This window comes from Castor canadensis, chromosome 7 (genome assembly GCF_047511655.1).
Source record: "Castor canadensis chromosome 7, mCasCan1.hap1v2, whole genome shotgun sequence".
NCBI lineage: Eukaryota > Metazoa > Chordata > Mammalia > Rodentia > Castoridae > Castor > Castor canadensis.
Genome location: NC_133392.1, coordinates 69169016 through 69190131, shown reverse-complemented (window position 1 = coordinate 69190131; position 21116 = coordinate 69169016). Strand labels below are relative to the sequence as shown.

Below are 21116 nucleotides of genomic sequence, written 5' to 3'. Positions count from 1 at the left end.
TATTAGTAGTTGGAGGCCCAGAGATCAGTCTCTGGGACAGAAGTCATACTGACCCTATGTAAGTATTGAAGTGTGTTGCCTCAAAGACTGCAGAAGCCCAGCCCAGCATACATGGTCTGTGCACATTCCACACAGCCACCACCACCACCTAAAGTCAGACCCAGGCCTGACCCTGGTCCTGAGTCACTTGCCCCTACTCATTCTGCCTGCTAAGTCCCCACCTCTTCCTTCCCAGCTTGATTTGACTTTCAGTCTTTGTTTGTTTGTTTTATATCGTTTTTTGAGACAGGGTCTTACTGTTTAGCTTAGGCTGACCTCAAGTTTTTGATCCCTCTGCCTCCACCTTCCAAGTGCTGGGATTATAAGCGTGTACCACCATACTCCATTTTTGCTTTCCTAGATGACAGGGGTAGTCCTCTGGGTAAATCCTCTTTTGAGTCCCATCTCTACCCTTCTACTCCTAGATAGATTTAGTGTCTTGGTGGAGGCTCCTTGGAGCAGACCTCTCCTTGAGGCTCTGCTCACCTTATGCTGACATGACAGAATTCAAACTAACAAGCTAATGAATTATGTTCTATCCTCCATATGTTCCTTCTCCTCCTGACTTACCAGATTAGGCTAAAAGACCAATATGAAACCAGCTACCAAATTCAAATGCCAAAATAATTCTTCCAGGAAAGATAAAAATCACTAACATGAATAACAGGATGAATCTTTCAAATCATTTTCAAACCTCTTAGATCATTAGAACTAGGGCCCCCTCCCTAACCACAAACTCATAGAGAATAGTGATTTATCACTTTTAGCCAACAGTATGGTGAATATTTTTATTATTCATTTTATTAGAAAAACTGGCATATACAGGTGATTTCTGAAACATAATTTTATTAGAGTCAGAAATGATTACTTTTAGAAAAACAAATCTCCGAGGCTAGAAGGGAAGACAATGAAACAGAGATTTCACTTTATAATTTACCTTTATCAAACTATCCCATAATACATCAATCCCTTTATATGAGTATTACTAGCCATTAAGAGAAACAGACAAACCAAAAGCCTTACATTTTCTAATCTTCAAGTCAATCATCAATTTTGCTTCATTTTTTTTTTTTTAATGCTGGGGATGCAACCTACGGCCACCTTGTGCATGCTGGGATAGACTCACACCACTGAGCTATACCCTAGGCTCAACTTTTCTTAGATTTTTTAAAATATTAAAAAAAAATCATTTCAGATTACAGCACTCAAACACCACACACATCTGTACTGAACTGCAACAGGTGACTTTAAGCCTCATATTTTCCAGGTCTTAACTAAAATAACAATCACTGATTCCTTACATTTTTATCAGTCTTGTTTTACGACTATTGGCCTTATTGAGCCTAAACAGAGAGCAATCTTAAAGACATTACTAATCCATAGTGAGACTATGGTATAGTGAGCTGTAACTCCTCAGGGAATTGCTGGAAACAGATGACATTGCATGAACACAGGTGTGCACCCACAGCTATCCAAGCCCCCCAGTCTCGTGATCATTTTTCCTTTGAAGCCCAAGTCTGCGCTTTGATCTTCGAAGCAGCTTCAAGAACGGAAAGCAGGTTTACTTTGTCTCCAAATTCTTTTTCACGGTGCTCCAGAAGAATGCCCTAAAAAGGAAACAAGGAGTGTCACTCCTCATTCTAAGTGGTTCATTCATAAGACAGATGTGAAGCATCAGCTGTCTGTCAAACCCTGTGCTGAGCACAGATCTGAATCAGATTTGGCCCCTGCCATGGAGGAGTCCAGTCTTCTTGAGACAGAAGACTAGAGAAAGCCATGTCACAAATTTGGATTATACAGGCAGCACTTTAGGGACAGGAAGCCAGGAGTGATTATGACAAGGTGTTAGGAAAGGCTCCACAAATGACAAAGCATAGAAGGAAAGAGGGTAGAAAAGCAGGTAAAAGAACATTCTAGTTGAAGAGAAGAGACTGAAGCTGACACAGAAAACCCTGGCTCAGAGGCCAGACTTTGAAGGGAGACAAATGCTCTTCTTTAGTCTTCTAAGAAACTGAAGGCCATACTTTGTATACTGTGAATCACAGTGCATTAACACCCAGGACACCCCAAGGTCACCTGAACATGCTAAAAAAAAAAAAAGTAAAATAATTTGCTTGAGATCAGCAGCAAAGAATCCTTGTCAAAGAGTTCTGTAACCCAACTGGAAACTCATCTTAAATTTTAAAAAGTCTGTATTATGTTCTGTCATTATTTATAAAGACTTAAAAAAAACAGTCCCACACACTATGATGACTACAGGGAAGTAGATCAGGAAATTATATTTACTTGCTCAATAAAGCATACATACGAGAATACATAATTACATGTTAAATGGAAAGCAAAACAGTCTAGTAAGACTCCATTTTCTAAAAATGGAAAACAAAGGCAAGGGCCATTTAGCTCCGTTCCAGTGGTCATTCATCTGTGGTGGTCACGCTTATAGAATGGCTGCCCCCACCTTCCATTGTCTTACTGTTTTAAATTTTCTAGAGTGCACATACATTTCTTTAAAGTAAGTATGCTTCACGGATCATTAACATGGAAAACCAAGCTCCCAACACGTGACACAGGGCACAGTGGGGAAGCGAAAGCTCTACTCTCAAGAAGTGAAGGGCTCGGGCAGTGGATATAGCTCAACAGCAGAGCATTTGCCTAGCATGTGCAGGGACTTGGATTCAGTCCACTGCACTACCAAAGGGATGGGAGAGCATAAAAGCTTGGCTGAGGGTGTAGTGCAAGTGGTAGAACACTTGCCTAGCAGGTATGAGGCCCTGGATTCAATCCCCATTACTGTAAAAACAAAACAAAACAAAAACAGCAAAAAGAACCGAGGTAAGTCCTGATGCTCAGTCAGTCCAGTCAACCTTCCACCAGGGAGGGGAAAATCAGAAACTCCAAGGAGTACCAACACAAACAACACACCTAGCAACACCAGGAATGTGCCACCTGGGCCAGTGAGCACCAGGTGAGTCATCACTGGGCAAGAAAAGACTGCCAGATGTACCAAACCCTACCCTAGAGGCCACGGGAGGGAGATGTAGGAGCGGCAATGAACTCATGGTGCCAGAGTCAGAAGGGGAGAGGTGATCTTCTGAGGAAGTGGCATGCCAAAGTATAAGGCCATCTGGAAGGGGTCCTTGGGAACCACATTTGAAGACAATCTATCAGCAGGGTGGGCAGGGTCTCTGGAGTCAAAAACATCTGAATTCCTAAGTTTTACTTCCATCGTATTACTTACTAGCTTGTCTTTGGCTGACTTAGTTCACATCTCTAAGTCCATTTCCTTACGTGTTGATGTAAACAAGAATGTTTAACATCCAGATTGGTTGGGAGGAAGACATGAGATTGTGTACATAGGCATGGGGAACAAGGCAGGCACTTGTTAGCAGCCATTATCACTAACATATTTTGATATATTTACCATAAAATTAACAAACAGGTTTATGTTAAGTCAGACACCATTTAATGTTAATTCTAATAGAGACAAACAAGAGCAGTTACTGACACGTAAAATGAAGCAATAAGAAATAAAGCTTAAAATTCAAGGATTTCTATTTCCACTTTCATTTCTCCCAAATTGCGAAAAGTATGCAATTATCAACATAGTAGTAAGATCCAACAATGCAGAAGACATTCTGAAGAATGTCTCTACAGAAGTATGTTAATGTCACACCAAGGTTGCAGAGACTGGCCAGAAGTCAGGTCCCAGTTTCCAGGCCACCCTCCCATGCCCCATCCCTGCCACAAATCAGTGGCTTCTGCTGGCACTGCCCTCCAGGGCAGGGTGTTACCACAGGCCAACCTGGGGCACCCACCCACCTGCCTCCTGGGCACAGAGACCTCATTTCTCTTTTCCATGTCCTTCCTCTGTGGTCTACACACTGACTCTGGATCCTCATAACCAGGGCCCACAACCACAACATTCTGTCCAGTGTGTGTGAGTTTCATCTCCAGACACATCCTGCCCCAAGACTCCCATAGGAAAAGCACAGGCCCCCCCACAGCTCGTTGCCACTTCCCCCATCAGGACTGTTTTGATCCCTTCTTTCCTCTTTTCTCCATCACCCGTCTGGGAACATGCCAATGGAGTAAATTCATAAACAGAATAAAAATGATGCTTCTCCTTGAGCACATAAAACAACTCGAAGTCAGAAAACCTGGGCTCAAGTCACTGTAGGGCCAAGCTGGGCTGAGCTTGGTGCAGCCGCTCACCTTCTCTCTGTCTCAAGTTCACTGTTGGCACTGTGAGCAGACTGTCTCGTGACATGGCTGTGAAGAGTAAGTGGGCTCATGTGTGAGGTACCAGAAATCTGTAGACATGTAATCAGTGACAACTTCTCTCCCTTGCCACTCCCCATGTTCCCTGGTTTTCTGGAAGGAAGTCCAGAAGATCTCAAATATGGAAAGTCACCCCCCTTCCCAGCTCCAGAGTTTTGCCGCATGCTCATAGACCTGCATTAAACACTCAGAACTTACCTGTTTTCCTGATCCCACCACAAAAACTCCCCCGAGGATGAAACCTTCGCCTTCCAAGTTTCCAGAGAAGCCTCCATTCCAGGCCCGGAAGAAGTTGTACCACACCCCTACACGGATGAATCCCATGAACATCATCTTGCGTTTTTGTGGACCATAGAACTTTTTCTATGAAGTAAGAAAGATCACATATGAGTAGCTTGCATACCTGCCTTCCCCAGGGAGGAAAGGGTCCCCACAGAGACCCAGAGCCTGCTCTTTCACTGTCTTTTCCCCAACTTGACACACACAGCTCCACTGAGGAAACAGACAATGCTGTCAGGTTTGGTTTCTTTTTTTTTTTTTGCAGTACTAGGGTTTGAACTCAGGGCCTACACCTTGAGCCACTCCACCAGCCTTTTTTTGTGATGGTTTTTTTTTGAGACAGGATCTCATGAACTATTTGCCAGGCCTGGCTTCGAACCATGATCTCTTGTCCCCTGAGTAGGATTATAGGTGTTCACCACTGGTGCCCAACTGGTTTCTTTTTAAAATAATTTTTTTTAACTTTTTTTCCCCAGTTCTAGGGATGGAACTCAGGGCCTTACATTGCTAGGTAAGCACTCTGCCACTAAGCTGTACTCCAGCCTTGGGTTTACCCTAGGAAACAATTCTAACTAACTTCTCATGTTCTTACCTGCAACACCGATCATTAGGAAGAGGGGGGACAGAAAGATACCTAAGAAATTAAGGAATGTGGCAGGGTTTGTGCTAGAGCCCTGACCTGCATAGTGGAAGCACCTAGTGGGGTTTTTGCTATTTCCCACTTTTCTGGGTCACCCTATAGGGAAGGATGGTAGTAATAACAGAGAAGACAGCTTGCAAGTATTTGTGCTCTGCTCACAGCACTAGGAGAGCCCCTGCAAGTACAGTGCTGTTGAAGGGGAGGCCAGCCTCTAGTTCCAGGCCAGACACAGTCTGGGCCACCGAACTCTCCACAGCTGAGCACCATCCTCACCTGCCTATATCCCACAAGCTCACACATGCATACCTTTTCATCTAGGAAGACTTCTCCTTTGAAGTAAGGCTGAAAGTCTTTCACTTCAGTCCTGACATGTTCCTTCACCACTGCGTAGAGGGGGATGCCCAGCTCGTCCAACTTGGGTTTCAGGGAAGACAGGTCTGCAGCCTCCTGCAGAAGACAGGAAAGTTCAGAGACACTAACTCCTAGGTGCTCTGCAGTCAACAAACCACATCTCGTACCCACAGGCCTAGAACATGGCTGGCACGGAATGTGGAGAAACATAATTCAGGCCTGTGTAGCCCAACATACACCAGTCACAGCTGGGCAGTAGGCCACAGGAAAGGGTGACAGGGGGCCTCCTCAGAATAGGATCCTTGTCTTCTCCATAGCAGAAAGCAGAGGTAGGCTCTGTTACAGATGTCCCAATCACAGTGCAGGGAGCAGCCATAAGTATGAGGTTGCACCCCAACACATCCTCTACCCTCTAGCCATGGCACTTCTCTCCTTCCTCATCTACTTCATCCTACCTCTCCTACCTCATCTCCCAGCTCCTCTCCTGCACTAGACCAAAGTAGTTCAAGCGCTGTTCAGATGCCATGCAGGTCATGGGACCGTGGCCTGATGTTTCCACTCGGTAGAATACCCGCCCCCATTCCCCACCATAACCTTCCTTCTCTCTCCAGCTCAAACCTGATCCTCTGGAAATGTATCCCTGTTCTAGAAAGATCTCCTGGCCTGTGCAGCCTAGAGTGAAGCTCTGCTTCTCATGCCTGTTCTGTCTTCTCTGCTTGATGACCTTTTTGTGCTCACTCTGCATGCTACCACTAAATTGTGTGTGTGTGTGTGTGTGTGTGTGTGTGTGTGTGTGTGTGTGTTTTCCTTTTGGCAGCACTGGGATTTGAACTCGGGGCCTCACACTTGCTAGGCAGGTGCTCTTACTGCTTGAGCCATTCCACCAGTCCTTTTTTGTGATGGGTTTTTTTGAGATAGGGTATCATGAACTATTTGACTGGGCTGGCTTCTAACCAAGATTCTCCTGATCTCTACCTTCTGAGTAGCTAGGATTGCAAGTGTGAGCCACCAGCACCCAGCTAAATTGAATGTTTTTACTGAGATTACCAAATATGCCTCATAGTTAGAAACTATGTCTTCCATTTCTTGGAGCCCTCCCTCAGTGCCTAGAACATGGCTGGATATAAAGAAGGTACTAAACGCCAGGGGGAAATATCTGAAGGTGGACAACACAGAGAATGCAGCTGAGCTAAGCGGTGCAGACATTGTTGATACTCATGAACGCTGTGCTGGATGAATAAACAATACTGCGTGAATCATGGTAGAACTCAAGAAGAAATTCCTTTTTTACAGTAGGGTCAGAATTAAAGCATCAGAAGGAAATCCTTTTAAATGCAGCCTCCTCAACTCCAACACAAATGTAGTTGGTGGCAACCACATTTAAATTTTCATTTATTTTCTAGACAAGAAGGAAAAGATAGCTAGTGAAGCAGAATTGATTATAATACATTTATCAAGAGCTTCAATGAGTAGCAAATTTTCCCTAGAGCAGAAAGAAGGGACTACAGTGTCAGATGTGGACAATGACCACCTGTTGGAGATGAAAAGCTTCACTACTTTCCCTGGGCTCTTTATTCTGAGTATATCACTGTACAAAGACATGAAGTGGAAACTGAGCACACACCTCTGCCTGGGCCTCTCCAAATAACTCAGACTTTTTCCCTATTTTGGAAACTATACATTTCCATAGAATGCTCTGCCAGGGCTGAGACCAGGACAGAGGAAAACAGGTTGCAATTAGCAAGAGCTATTGATCTTGGAACCTTCTGGGTTTTACTGGCTTCAACAAATCAAGTCAAAACAGGCTTCTACATTGGTATATGGAGGCACAACAAATTTGGAATCAAAAGCCCTGAGTTTAAGCCTCACCTCCATTGGTAGGCAGAATAATGAGCCTCTAAAGATAACCACACCCTAAAGCCAGGGACCTGTGAATACGTTATGTTACATGACAAAGGGAAACTAAGACAGTGATGAAATTTAGCTCTTAAAATAAAAAAAGGATCCCTGGTTATCTGGGTGGGCCCAATGTAATCACCAGGATCCTTAAATGTGGAAAAAGGAGGTAGAAAAGTCAGTGGCATGAGGCTGCAATGTGAGAATGACTTGACCAGCTATTGCTGACTTTAAAAATAAGGGAAGAGGCCACAAGCTAAGGAATATGGGCAGCCTCTAGAAGCTGGAAAAGGCAAAGAAATGCATTCTCTGCTACAGCCTTCCGGAGGAATGCAATGGGATTCCATATCGGAATTCTGACCTTCAGCACTGTAAGATAATTGTGTTGTTTAAAGCCACGGAGTGGGTAGCAGTTTGTTACAGCAATATTAGGAATTAATACACCTATCTAGGCAGCATGGCCTTCAGCCTCTGTACCACTGTTTTCTCCTCTATAAAATGAGAACAGTAACCACAGACTGTGCTTCCAAGACATATGATGAGGAGCCCTGAGATAACAGGCACAGAAGTGCCTGAACATGAGGTGTTATAGGGCATGCCATGCAGTCAGCAGTGTGAGCAGATCTTCACCACAGGGAGCAAGAGAGAGTGAGAGTGAAGTAGAGGGGGAGGGAGAGGGTAAGGGGAAAAGGGGGAGGGGGAGGGAAGGGGGAGGGAGAGAGATACCATCAGGGCTGACAAGGAAATCCATCAAGGTTGGGGATGATAGCTGGGACAGAGCCAAAACTGCTACTTGGGAACCCAGGTTGTCTCAAGGGCAGGAGTACTGGACAATCCCAGTACCTGGGGCTTCTGTTACCGAATGGCCACCAAACCACTCTGGCCCTAAGGTTTACCTACCTGTAAAGTGACAAGACTGGGCCCAGGTCACTACAATGATTCAACAGGTACAGCTCCTACCCTCCCTTGATATGCCTCCTCACTGTACAGATGGCAATGGCTTCCCATTGAAAGCTAACCTAAAGCACACCCAATCAGTGAACTCCAACATTCACCAAGCTCTTGCACCAAATTCACCCACACAATCAGCATGCCTGAAACCCCAGCAGGTTACACACCTTGAGGGAGCACATAGGAAAACAGAAGAGTTAACATGATGGAGTGAGTGGTGACAGATACCAGGTGGGTCCCTGAAGGGAGGTAGACAGGAAGTTATGTTTTAAAGTGCAACCCTGAGGAGCTTTCCCTCATGCTGCAGCTTTACCACAGATAGGGGCTGGCCAAGCTGTATCAGCAACACTGCAGACCCTGCTCATAATAAGCATGTGTCTTTCCTAACCATTAGGAACATAGAATTGGGCCCCACGGCCACCTTGGATAAATGGGAAGGTGGTCCAGGACACAGCTGCTACAATACAGAGGGAAAGGCTCAGAAGTACCAGAGGTAAGTCAGATGCATCAGTAGATGGCAAATTGTTAAAAAACCAGAACAGATCCTAAGTCAAAGTAAATATGTAGAGTAAGTAACAGAGTACCCCAGTGTTGACAAAGGGTACTGGAAATGCTCCAGCCCCCACTTGTCAGGGTCCTTTTCTCTGAACAGAACCTCAAAAGTACTCACCTCTCGACAGAGGAAACAGCCTGGCCTCCGCACAGCCATAATCACAGCTCCATTCTTTTCCCATAACTCCTTTGCCTTGAAAGTCCTTGGTTCTGAGGAAGAAATGGAAACTCATTGTCTCTTCCCAGCCCAGTCCAGTCCTGCCCAGAACTACAAGAAGCTCCTTAACTACAAGGAGCTAAGCCTAGGTCAGAAACCAGGTCTGGGGGAGGACTAGCACAGGCACCGCACTTGTGGGAGAAGGTGCACACAGACAAGAAACATACATCTTCCTGAGGAGAGTTAATAAAGCTTAAGGATCCTACTGCATACTCCAAAGATCTCTCCACCACCATGAATATTGATTTTCAAACTGTGATATTTCTGGCAAAATGGCAATCCCTTTTATGGCTAGCATCATCTGACACTGTAATAATCCAGTAAGGCAGAAACACAGCCAAAACTGAAGAAGTCTTGTACCTTGACCTCCACCCCCCAAAAAAACCAACCTACTCTTAAAAACATATTCAAAGGAACTGAGCATTATGGTTCACCCTTGTAATCTCAGCTACTTGAGAGGCACCAGCAGGAGGATCACAAGTTTGTGGGCAGCCCTGGTAAAAGTTAGTGAGATCCTATCTCAAAAGCAAACAACCAAATACAAAAATAAAAGGGTTGTGGCCTGGCTCAAGTAGTAGAGCATTTGCCTATCATGCACAAGGCCCTGGGTTCAATCCCCAGGACCACCCCCCACACTCCAAAAAATGCCACAAAACAACAAGAAAACATATTCAAAGAAATTAAATAACATAAGAAATTTTAAATATTTTAGTATTTCCCTGAGGTATGTGGGATGTTCTGTGAACAGAAAAAAGAAGAGGGAAGAGGGGAGTCTGTAATCAACTGAGGTTGGGAAACCCTGGGTTGAACAAAGGTTATTGGATAAACAGTATTTCTCAGATTTATTTCACTCAAGGACTCCTTTTTTATTTGGTGAAGATCCCACAACCCTGTAATTCTTTTTTTTTTTTTTTTCTGGTGGTACTGGGGTTTGAACTCAGGGCCTCAAGCTTGCTAGGCAGGTACTCTTCCAGCCCCTTTATTTGTGATGGGTTTTTTTCATGATAGGGTCTCGTGAACTGTATGCCTGGGGGCTGGCTTGGGACCAAAATCCTCTTGATCTCTGCCTCCTTGGTAGCTAAGATTACATAGGCACCCAGCTGGAATTCTTCAGAATATTCTGTAGAAGGACTGGATTACTGAGTGAGGGTATAATGTTACTAAATGTTGTGAAGTAATTTATCATTACAGTTACGAGAGATAGGAATAGAGTGAAAAATGATTTTGATAAGAAAAAGATAAAATAGCAAGTTATACCACAATCACATCTATAAAATAATAGATATATATGGAAAGGAATATGCCAAAATGAAAATGATGACTTTTTTTAGGGGAATATAACTATTAGTGATTTTAAAAATGCTACTGAAATTTCCCTAATGATGTTATATTGCCTTTTCAAGAAAAAAAAAAAAGCTATTTTAGGCAGAAAAAAAAAATCAGTATGCCTGCATCCCAGCACCTTGGAAAATACTGAGATCTGCGTGGTTGCTCCTTACCTTTCTCTAGTGTTTTCAAGTCAATGTCCTCCAGATACTCCAGTGCTGCTTTCTGGGGCTTGGACAGAAACACATCTGTGTTGGCCAGGAGCAGTGCCAAGGCAGCAGCCCCCAGAGCGCCTGCCCCAATGGACCACATCCCCATGCTGAAGAAACTTGGGTCCTGCAGGAAAAACATTTCTGGAGAGGAAGGAAGATGTTACTGCTCCCACAGGACAGCTGGAATCTGATCTTTTCTGCACAAGATTCTGTTAACTGCCAAGAAGCCGGGGGAGGCGGGACCTCAGCATTAGAGAGGCAAGTGCACAGGGTTGCTCAACACTCTCTGCCTGAGTTCCTCTGTCAGAGCCTGGGGTTATGCCTGACTGCAGGTTCCTGACCCAGGGAGCTCACCAAGGAGTCAGGAGTGATTACAGAGAAATGATAGCCTTTTCAGGGCTTCTCTTCTATTTCCAACCCAGCTCTGCTTCACTGTCACCCCTATTGCAGAACACTTCCTCATTCCTTTTCTCATCAATTCCTGATTCTCTTTCACACTGGTGGCTAGGCTATCACCTCCACGGGGAGGGACAGCTTTCTCATCTCTGATTAGAGGAGACTGGTTTTGTTGCCCTATCTTTCTTCCCCTTTAGTTTGAGAATGAGGGGATACTTATTTCATTGCACTAACTTTACTGTAAGAGCCCCCCAGAAACAAGGACCACATTCTACTCATCAGTGTCTCGTCAGTGCCCAGCAAGGATTCAGTCATCTGTGAAGCAGTCTCAGTAAGTCTCTCCCAACTGAGAACAGCTTTAACTTTTGCTTATTATAGAAATAAAGTGGGTTCACGACAACAAAACAAAATACAATTTAAAAAGAGGCAATACATAAAACCACAGATGACAAGAAGACAAATATCCTTTGATGTCCACTACCTAGAGATGGCCATGGTAAACATTAGTGTGTAATCTGACATGTTCCCATAAACAGAACTGCATCCATGTCTGTGGAATGAGGTGGGGAAGAAGGAAGGGAAGTATACATTATGCCAGAATAGCAAGGTGCTATAGTGTCTGCTTTAGCACAGGCTGGGCAAAAGGTATCTTCAAAAGAGGGGAAACTTATCAACTGCAATGGACTTCCACACAGGTCCTGTCCCAATCCAGCCTTGTTCCAACCTGGGGCCTTGACACCTCACCAATAAGGCTCCCTCCAGCTGGGATTCCTTGATTCTTTGGGTGGGGAACCCCAGAACCAGCCCCCTGATAACAGCCTTCCTTCTCCTGTCAGCCACTTGTAACACCTGCCCTTCCATTTGGCTCTCATACCACCTTAGTATCTGACCATCCTGGAGCCTTCCTAAGACCCAGCCCAATTCTGTGTGCTTGGACCACTGGAGACAGAACGTTGGGGATGTGACCCAGTTAATCTCAGACTCAACTCTCCCCTGAGGAGCTGGCTGGCAGAGGACTTCTTTGAAGATAAGGCAAAGGTCTCCAAATCCACATCATTGCCAAGGGAGGGGGCTGTGAGGAGTTTGCAGCAGGAATGTGTGAGGAAGTGACCAGGACATGGTGACTTTGGGAAGGAAAAGAGATCAGACTAGTGCTGAGGGCAGCTTCAGCTCAGATTTGAGTTAAGAAATAAAAGAGAATTTGCAGACAAGGAGTGACCAATAATAATGGCATTTAAGAAAGAGCAATCTGGAAGGATGCCCTGAGTTCAAACCCCAGTGCCACCAAACAAAGGAAGGAAGGAAGAAAGGAAGGAGGGAGGGAGGGAGGAAGGAAGGAGGGAAGGAAGGAAGGAAGGAAAGAAAGGAAGGAAGGAAGGAAGGAAGGAAGGAAGGAAGGAAGGAAGATCTGGTACCTATATACTTGAGAAAAGGAAAAGAAGGGGAGGTCAGAATGTATGTCTTGGGGGAGGCAGTACCATATCTCTGACGTGGGTACTCCAGCTGAGGGAAGATGTTCTTTCTTTTTTCTGGCACTGGGGTTGGAACTCAGGGCCTACACCTTGAGTCACTCCACTAGTCCTTTACTAGTGATGTTTTTTTTCAAGACAGGTCTCGAGAACTATTTGCCTGGGCTGGCTTCAAACCGCGATCCTCTTGATTTCTGCCTCCTGAGTAGCTAGGATTGCAGGCGTGAGCCGCCAGCACCCAGCAGAAGATATTCTTATAACTACACTACTCAAAATGGGGTCCATGGACAGTGGGCTCAGGACAGATGTGTGCTGAAATGAATTCAATACAATTGAATGATATGAGCATGACTTAGGCACAATCAAGTTCTTGGGTTGAGCCGGAAAGAACTTTCTACAGACCTGCTTCTAATTCTCTCATGTGGCAAAGTTACACATTACTGAATTATACATTCACAGAATAAATAAGAGGAAAGTCACAGCTCTCAGCCACTTGCTATAAACAAATTCCACACAGCATGAAACAAAGTCTGTACCTTTATGTACTTCTAAAACATCTCTAGATTTCTAACAGGTGTGTATGACTCAGGAACATACGAGTGGTGGCTGGTCAGGAGTGGTGTCTGATCAAGACCAGCTTATATCTACCCTACAGACTTGCTGAGACTCCTGGGACACAGCAGTACATTTGGGAAGTCTAGAGACTCTGAGTCAGCTCCACATCGTTCCAACACCCCCCTGCTGCACTACAGGCAAACAGTTTCCATATCCCCTCTGCTAATCCACAGGCACTGAGCTTGTTTGCTCATGAGCACAAGGGAATTCAGCTCAACTGGACTCAACAGTTATTTCCAAACATTTATTCAGCACTGACCAATTCAATAAGTGGCAATTTGGGAAGATACAAAGTGAAATGATACATAATCCTCAAGGAGACAAAGGCCCAGTACACAAGTAACAGAAAAGTTAGTGGGAAGGTGTGGGAACTGCTTGGCAAAGTGTGAGCACCAGGCTATGGCAAAGAGGGAAGGAAGTCAGTGGGAGCCAGTCTGGGAATCCACAGAAGCACAAGAAGGAAGTGGTTTGGGGTTTAATATAAGACATAGGACCCAGAATACAAACTTGGTCCAGCTAGGGCTGACTAAGCCTGGGAAGGAACACACTGGCTGGGGGTAGATGTCAGTGCTGAAGTCACCCTGATAACTCAAATCTTCATGCTCTTGAAGAAGGGAGGCTCCCACATTCCTCCCTCAAACCCAGGGGTTGGGGTACAAGATCTGGGCTTCAAAGCCCAGATTTTCTACCCAATCCCCCACTCCTACTGCCAGCTATGATTCAGAAAATGTGAGCAGAGGCTAAGGTGTTCTCAACCACAGGCCCTGCAGCACCAAGCTATCAGAGAGCTTCATTAGCCCTGACAGGCTTTCCATGAACATGATGTTCCCAGGGGACCTCCAGCAGATGGCTCTTCTGTCAGCGATAAGAAGTGAAAACTGACTCTGAACTACCTACAGAGCACAGGTCCAGCCTTTAGCCAAGTCCTGGAGTTCAAAGCAACCCCCATCCTGGCATTTCTGAGTGCACAGCACAACTTGCTGCACAGTCTGAGCAGACCCTGAATCCGGAATCACTTATACCCACCCCCTACAAAGGGCAGGTAGAGAGAGTTTTATATTGAGATAGAACCTGCCATTTCCACATGGGCCTCCAAGATCACACTGACTAGAGAGGCAGGGAGGCTAGTAACCTCAAATCTCCTGTCACTTGACACACATGGCCTGAGTTCATTTCCTCAACAGCCTTATAATGCAGAAACTACCCTGTTTTCTTGCCATCAATGCTGAGATTCACAGAAGTTCAGTAACTTCCCCCACTGCCACAGAGCCAGCAGGCAGCAGTACTGCCACCTGGACCAGGGTCAACAGGAATAGGACTTTCTTTCTGCTATCACACATGGCCTCACCACACATTCATTTGTGGGGGGTCAAGGGATATGATCCCCTTTGTCTTAAAGAGAATTAAAGAAGATCACCTTATTTTTTTTTTCAGTCATCAAATATAGTCAAACCATGTCTGCTTTAAAGGAAATTTACCATACTTCAGCCGTCCCTTTTTTTTCCTCCTATTTCCTCTGAAGGAAAGGGTCAGTCCCTCTGAAAGGGAATAGCCAGGTTGTTTACAGAAGAGCCAGCCCCCACCTGCCAGCTACAGTATTCAGTTCCCCACTGTAGGCCTTATCTGATGCTCCTTCTCCCACAGAAGGTGAGACAGGCTACAACCACAAACAATGGCTGCAGCAGCTCAGAGTGGCAGTTCTGTTCTGGGAAGAGCTGGTGGGTAGGAGGAGGGGACCCAACCTGGCTCCTAGGCTAAGCTGAGGCAATCCATCCCGAGACCCCATTTTCTTACCTCCAAAATGATGGTTGTAAGGTTCCTAAAGCTCCCAGTGACTCCCTATGATTCCAACACAAGCAGCTCACTTTGGAGTCTGAACATTCTTGGTTCTTCATCAACCCCCACCTCCACTCATCCTGCCCATTCACTTTCCAGCTCTGAACCCATCTCTTCCATATACAAGGCCCCTTTCTTCCCCACATGGACCCTACTGGCAACCTCAGCAGCTTAAACCTGGGAACAGGCACTCACCATGCAGGTTCCACACTTCTGCTTCTGTTGAATAAAGCAACTGACCTACAAGTTGGTAAGCAGGCAGCAGGGGAGAGTTGGAGGTGGGGCTCTGGAATCTTGCCTGGGCTCCTAAGCTCAGCCACTCCATTGGCAGGACCAGGCCACTCATAAACCCTGGGGCTCTTTCAGCTGCCAACAGTTAATCTCCAGAAAACATCAAAATGTTTTTGGCTAGCTGCCAAAGCCCCCTAGCCCTTCAAAAAGTTAGGCAAAGTTTTGAGTCATTTGTAGTCACGCAGACTGTAATATTTCCCAAGTGCCAGCAGACTCCCTATCTGCTATCCAGTGCAGACTAATGAAGTGACACCCTTAACACAGCCCACATGTCACACTAACAGCCTCCAAGGGACTGTCCCTTTCTCCATGGCTCCTTGTGCAGCCTGCATCCTCACCCATTCCTCATTCCATGTCCAAGAAGTCAGTTGGCACCATTGAGGACCCTCATCTGTTACCTATTCATCACCTCCCTTTGCTTTCCCTTCTTTTACTGCAACTTAAGTGGCTCTGTCAACACACAAACCCTTCCTGGGTGACCTCGCCTTCTTTTAGCACTTCATCTACCATCTTGGTATTGACTTCATTCCTCTTTCTGACTCAAAGTTTCCAGTTGGGGGTTTTGTATGCATCTCTGTAGCACCATGTCCAAAACTGACCTCTACTTCCAGAGTTCCCTAGCTCAGGGAATGACACAACCATTCAGCCACCTGCTCAAGCCAGAAAGCTCTGTCATCATAAAAATCATCTGCTACCCAATCTCTTCTTACCTCACTGCAACAAGTTTAGGCCCATTATTTTGTACCTAGTTTATTTCAACAGTCATTGAACAGAATGAACTTGACCAGGCTCTAATTGGTTCCCTACAGTTTATTCTCATGCTATGGTCAGAACAACCTTAAAACTTCCTTCCCTTGGTTCCCTCTCACAATGAAGTTCTCAGCACAGATGGCAGGGCCCTCCACAGTTTAGTTATAGCCTACCATTCTGGCCTCATTTCCAGCTACAACAGCACCACTTAATGTACAAGGTCACCCTGCTGTTCATATTTCCTTAACCCAGAATGTGCTCCACATCCATGCCAGCTAGGTAAATGCCTACTTATTTGTAAGGCCCAGCACAAATAATGCTTTTTCCCCAAATCCTTTCCTAAAATCCATGTCAACTGACTGCTCTCTCACCTCCAATTACAGTACACACACACACCTCTGCACACGTGCAAAGGGATCTCTTATATTTTAGTTACCTGCATGTCTGTCTTCATAACATGACAGCACAGTCTGAGGACAAGGGCTGTTTGTTGTCTTACTTGTTCCTGCATCCCCAGCACTTAACATGGATCCTGGAAATTATGTCTAATGTCTAAATGAAGGGATGTGAATTTTACTCTTTAAACTTCATGGTGAGACTTATTTGGAACTAACTTGTAGCTACCCAATTTCAGCTCGGTATAAAAGGTAATTTTGGATAGGGCAGCCCTGATGTTAAAGAAAACACTCAAGTTTGGGGCTTAAGTGACCTGATATTGGGTTCTAACTTCAACTGCTTGCAGGCAAGACAAACTGACATAAACTACGATACTTTGGGCTTGAGTCTTCTCATCTGAGTAGACAGAGGAAAGAACTAGAAATTCTGTGAGGCCATACCAGCTCTGACATCCAGACCCTACAGTATCTCATGATTGCAGCTATAGGAATCTTGATTCCTGAAAGCCATGATGGCGCCTGCTCTCTCCTGGGTGTGCACACTCTCATTTCCTTGTCTGGCGTAACTCCTGCCATTTAAGGACTGTCTCTGAGCAGGAACTGATAAAGTCTTTATAAAATAAAGCATCAGCACTGGGTGGGTTAATTCATGTTTGAAACAAGTAGAGACAATGCCATATTCTAAACATCAAGGGTACACCTGCCCAGCCCAGCCTTGCCCAGGGAATCCTCCCTCCTCAGAAAAAGCAGGCCTGAGGCAAATAGGGGAGAAAATGGTGTACAGGAGACAAAGGAAATGAAGAGCCCCATAGGTATCCTTGCCTCATGCTCTCAGTACACAAAGCTGGAAGGATGCTACATCTACCTCTGCTTTTCCCCATTCCCCTCTCCTTCCCTCATTTACTCCTCCTAAATGAGGGAAGTAAGGCCCAGAGAAATCAAGTTCAAATGGGTAGGACAGGGTGTCACTGGGTATGCTGGAACTCAGATCTGGATCTCCAAACTCCCAGTCCATGCCTATTTACACTGCATTAGACGCTCCGAATCCCAAGCAGCCAGGCTGGGCCAGGCCTCTAAAGCCAGAACAGCATGGAGGTTTGGGCTCAGGAAAAAGGGGCACTGTGGGTGCTAAAACCTGATCACTGGCCTCAAGCAAGCTCAGAGCAAGACTATTCCTGAACTGAGCCTGGGAAATCTGATGCCTGGATAGAACTCAGCCTGTCCCAGGCCCAGTCCTTAAAAAACAGCTTATAAATCAATGTCAAATGTTTTCTTAAGGGTTACACTGCCCATTCTCAGCTGAGAAGCTGCTCTGTACGTTTCCTACCCACAGTAACAAGGCCCTGATAATTCAAATGCTAAAGAAACAGCTTGAAAATGCCCGCTTAGCAGTGTGATGGGGTGGTACGCAGCAGGAGATGCCTTCAAGTTCTGCAGAACTGGTCGCTTGCAGTAAGTACTCATCCACCTGCCAGTCTCCAGCTCTCAGCTCTGCTCCTTTGGGTGATTGTCTGGCTCTGGCCCAGTCCTCCGATCAAGACACCAGATCCAAAGAGTTTTGAACAGATACTACAAGCACAAGAGGACACAACTGACCCCTGCGAAACTTTGAGGAATGGCTGAAGGTGAGATATGTGGGGACAGGGAGATTCCTTTCCTCTGAGAAGTGCTCCTGAAGCCATCCCTCTGACTCTCAGTCATTTCATCCCTTTGTACCACAGTATCTTCTTAAAAACAAGGGCATTTTGAAGGGCTGTCAAAGAATGCTCAAGAAGAGCAATGTGAAATGCAGCAGCACACTAGAGAATTGAAAGGCAGCATTATCTGTTTTGTCATTGTTTGTCTTGTGTTTATTGTTTTGTTTTGATGTTTTTGGTGGTACAGGAGTTTGAACTCAGTACCTCACACTTGCTAGGCAGGAGCTCTTCCTGCTTGAGACATTCCACCAGCTCTTTTTTTTGTGATGGGTTTTTCAAGATAGGGTTCTAGAACTATTTGCCCAGGGCTGGCTTTGAACCTCCATTCTCCTGACCCCTGACTTCTTAGCTCCTGAGTAGCTAAGATTACGAGTGTGAGCCACCAGCACCTGGCAGTGTTTGGTTTTTAAGATAGGATCTCACTATGCAGCCCAGATAGGCTTTGAACTATTGATCTTCCTGCTTCAGCTTCCTGAGCACTAGAATGGCAGGCACACACCACCACACCCAAGTTTAGCGTTATCTTTCTCTTCTTTGCAGGGCTCAGGTCCACTCACTCTATCAGGGCAGGACATCTGAAGCAGGACAGACACCAAACACTGAACAACCTGTCTAGCTGTGTTACTGCAGGCCTTCATTCTGGGTGGACATTCTAGATCTGGGGGGAAGCCCGGGAGTATCTCCACCCTTCTGCTATCTGCCTTCTCTACAGCACACACTCTTTGCCACCCCTGCGGCAGTTCCACACTTGCCTTCTGCACTAGTAGCACCAGAGGAGGCAAAGGGCACTGCTCAATTGCAATCTCCCTGGGCCAGAAGCCACTGAGCTCAGAGGTGAGGCTGGCTCTCTCAACAGAACCTCTGGACAGTTCTTGCCACATAAGCCTCAGCCAAGAGAGACTTGGAGCCTCTGCTAAACAGTTCACAAAGGGCCAAGTATCCCATTTGGGTGCCTGCCTTTTTTTTTCTAAGGTATTGACCAAGCCTGGGCTTGAGCCTGAGAACTCCAGTCTGAACCAAATCTTTTGGGTGCCACATAAGCTGAAGAGACAATCATCAAAAAAGTCTTTTGTACCTTCAGAAACAACACAGAAGGTCTCAACTAAATGATATGCCCTTATAAGGGAGTGGAATATGGGAGAGGAATATGGGAGAGGCTAGACCAAGAATACCTGAGATCTAACTCTAACTCCTATAAGCTGTATAAACCTGACCAAGGCACTGTTTTGCATCAGTGAAATGAGAGTGATTGCTGAATCACCTTCCACAGAGTGAAAAAAAAAAAAATCAAAGGATTAAAGGTATAGAAGATGCTTTGTAAGCTACCTTACAAAGAATGCCATAGTTGTGATGTATAAGTCTTACTCACTTCTGAATTAGTCAATGATTGCTCCCTAAATATTATTGGTATACAAAATGGAGGGTTTTCTGATGAATGAGGAAGGAGTCGGAGTTGGAAGTCTAAATCCAGTTCTCAGTCCCCAGGGCTGGGCCAAAACAGGCACATATAAGCTGGCTCCAAGACAGAGCTTTAAAAATTAAACCTTAAGTAATTATTTTCTTTTAAAATAAATCATCTACTAGGCTGAGAGGAAAATGAGAGGATAAAAACAAAAACTAAGTTGGGAACTATGTAATTGGGCTGTGGAAAGGGCATCGTGTGTTAGATCTAACAGACACAAAGTGGACTGCACCTGAACCTCAGCCCCGCCTCTGGAATCTCCAGTGTCCCCTACCCACCGTGCCAACTGGGCCTAACTTTCCTTGCCTCTGACCATCTCCTTCACCTGCCCACCGCCACAACAACCCTGAGGACGTACTGATCCACTAGTGGCCCGTTCTCATTCCCATGCCTCGGCATGGCTTCGAAACTTACACGTGGACCCTTCCCAATTTTAAATCAGTGGTTTGTAGTCTTTGAAAGACAGGTGCCTTTGAGACTTAAGAAAGCTACAACTCATGCCCTTCTAAAATACACGACTGTATGCAGGCAGATGCAGAAGGGCAGGGCTCTGCCTTTACTCCCTCACCTAAACTGCTCTGCTTCCCCTTACCCCTCACCCCAGGCGCGACCCTGACCGGATGAACGTGCCTTTCCTCGGTCCTTTGTCCCCAAAATTCAGACAGGTCGGTGCCACCAGGCTCACTTAAAGCCTGGGGGAAGAGAAAGACGAGATTCTTCGCCAGTCTAGTGGGTTTTTCCCCTGACCTCTTAGAGCTGAGGGAGGATCGGGCCGGCTCTGAGGCTGCCCGCGGGCGCTGGACCCCCCGGAGGCTGCAGTCCTAAACCCGGGATCCACTCTCCCGCGCGCCGACCGGGCCCGGATCCTCACCTGCGCCCGGCGGGCCCCGCCTCCGCGGACGTCACGGCCTCGCAGAGCCCTACAGGCAGCGACCGCCGCAGGTTCTCCCTCCCGCCAGCTTTCTCTCGCGAAACCCCACCAAGGACTCAATCCTCCCCGCAAGTCGGGCCAACACAGACCCCGCGCCTGCGCAGGTTCCGGCCTGCGCGGCCGTGCGTTCCCACGTGACCGGCCCCTCCCCCTCCCCCCCCCCCCGCCCCGAGCGCTCTGGCTCCGCCCCGTCCCGCTGCTTGGGCGGGGCTCCCCCACACGGAGCCTGTTCTCCTGAACCTCTAGGGCTGGGGGCGGGGCAGTTCTTGGCTGGCTGCTCATTAGCACAGTGTTCTGTAGCTTACTCCTCTGCATCTGTTGAACACAGACCCCTGAATCGGGTCCAGAAGCACCTGTGCAGCAATCGAGGGTAGTCACCTTTCAGTCCTCAGGGTGCACTTAAATAGCTTTGATGACCTTTTTAATTTTTTGTTATGACTACAGAGTATATTCTAGACTGATGCATTCTGATGAGCATTCCTTCAAGCGTTGTGGAACAATTCCGAATTGCCAGCCTCCGTCCTCACCCCATA

At 46.2% G+C, this 21116-nt stretch overlaps 1 protein-coding gene across 5 annotated transcripts; it reads right to left on the bottom strand.

Moving 5' to 3' along the window:
• Positions 1 to 1063: 1063 nt before the first annotated feature.
• Positions 1064 to 20662, bottom strand: Prxl2a (peroxiredoxin like 2A). Of its 5 annotated transcripts, none has more exons than XM_020184869.2 (6): positions 20524 to 20662; positions 10703 to 10882; positions 9105 to 9196; positions 5543 to 5683; positions 4516 to 4680; positions 1064 to 1646 (listed from the first exon to the last, which is right to left on the bottom strand). In XM_020184869.2, the coding sequence occupies exons 2-6, from the start codon at positions 10878 to 10880 to the stop codon at positions 1533 to 1535; spliced, it is 690 nt and encodes a 229-aa protein (XP_020040458.1). In that variant the 5' UTR covers positions 10881 to 10882; positions 20524 to 20662; the 3' UTR covers positions 1064 to 1532. The 5 variants fall into 5 exon arrangements, with proteins under 5 accessions (XP_020040458.1, XP_020040459.1, XP_073935405.1 ...); XM_020184870.2 differs by having other exon boundaries at positions 10703 to 10865; positions 20524 to 20657; XM_074079304.1 differs by lacking the exon at positions 20524 to 20662 and adding an exon at positions 15253 to 15383.
• Between the last annotated feature and the right edge of the window lie 454 nt (positions 20663 to 21116).

What these genes read in the sequence shown, in the direction of transcription:
- Prxl2a (XM_074079304.1), bottom strand. Translation starts at nt 15,382, where the DNA reads ATGGAGTGGCTGAGCTTAGGAGCCCAGGCAAGATTCCAGAGCCCCACC. An exon ending in AGAAGTGTGGAACCTGCATG is followed by an intron (nt 10,883 to 15,252) that starts GTGAGTGCCTGT and finishes CTTCCTCTCCAG; the next exon opens with AAATGTTTTTCCTGCAGGAC. An exon ending in GCTGTTTCCTCTGTCGAGAG is followed by an intron (nt 5,684 to 9,104) that starts GTGAGTACTTTT and finishes TGTCTTCTGCAG; the next exon opens with GAGGCTGCAGACCTGTCTTC.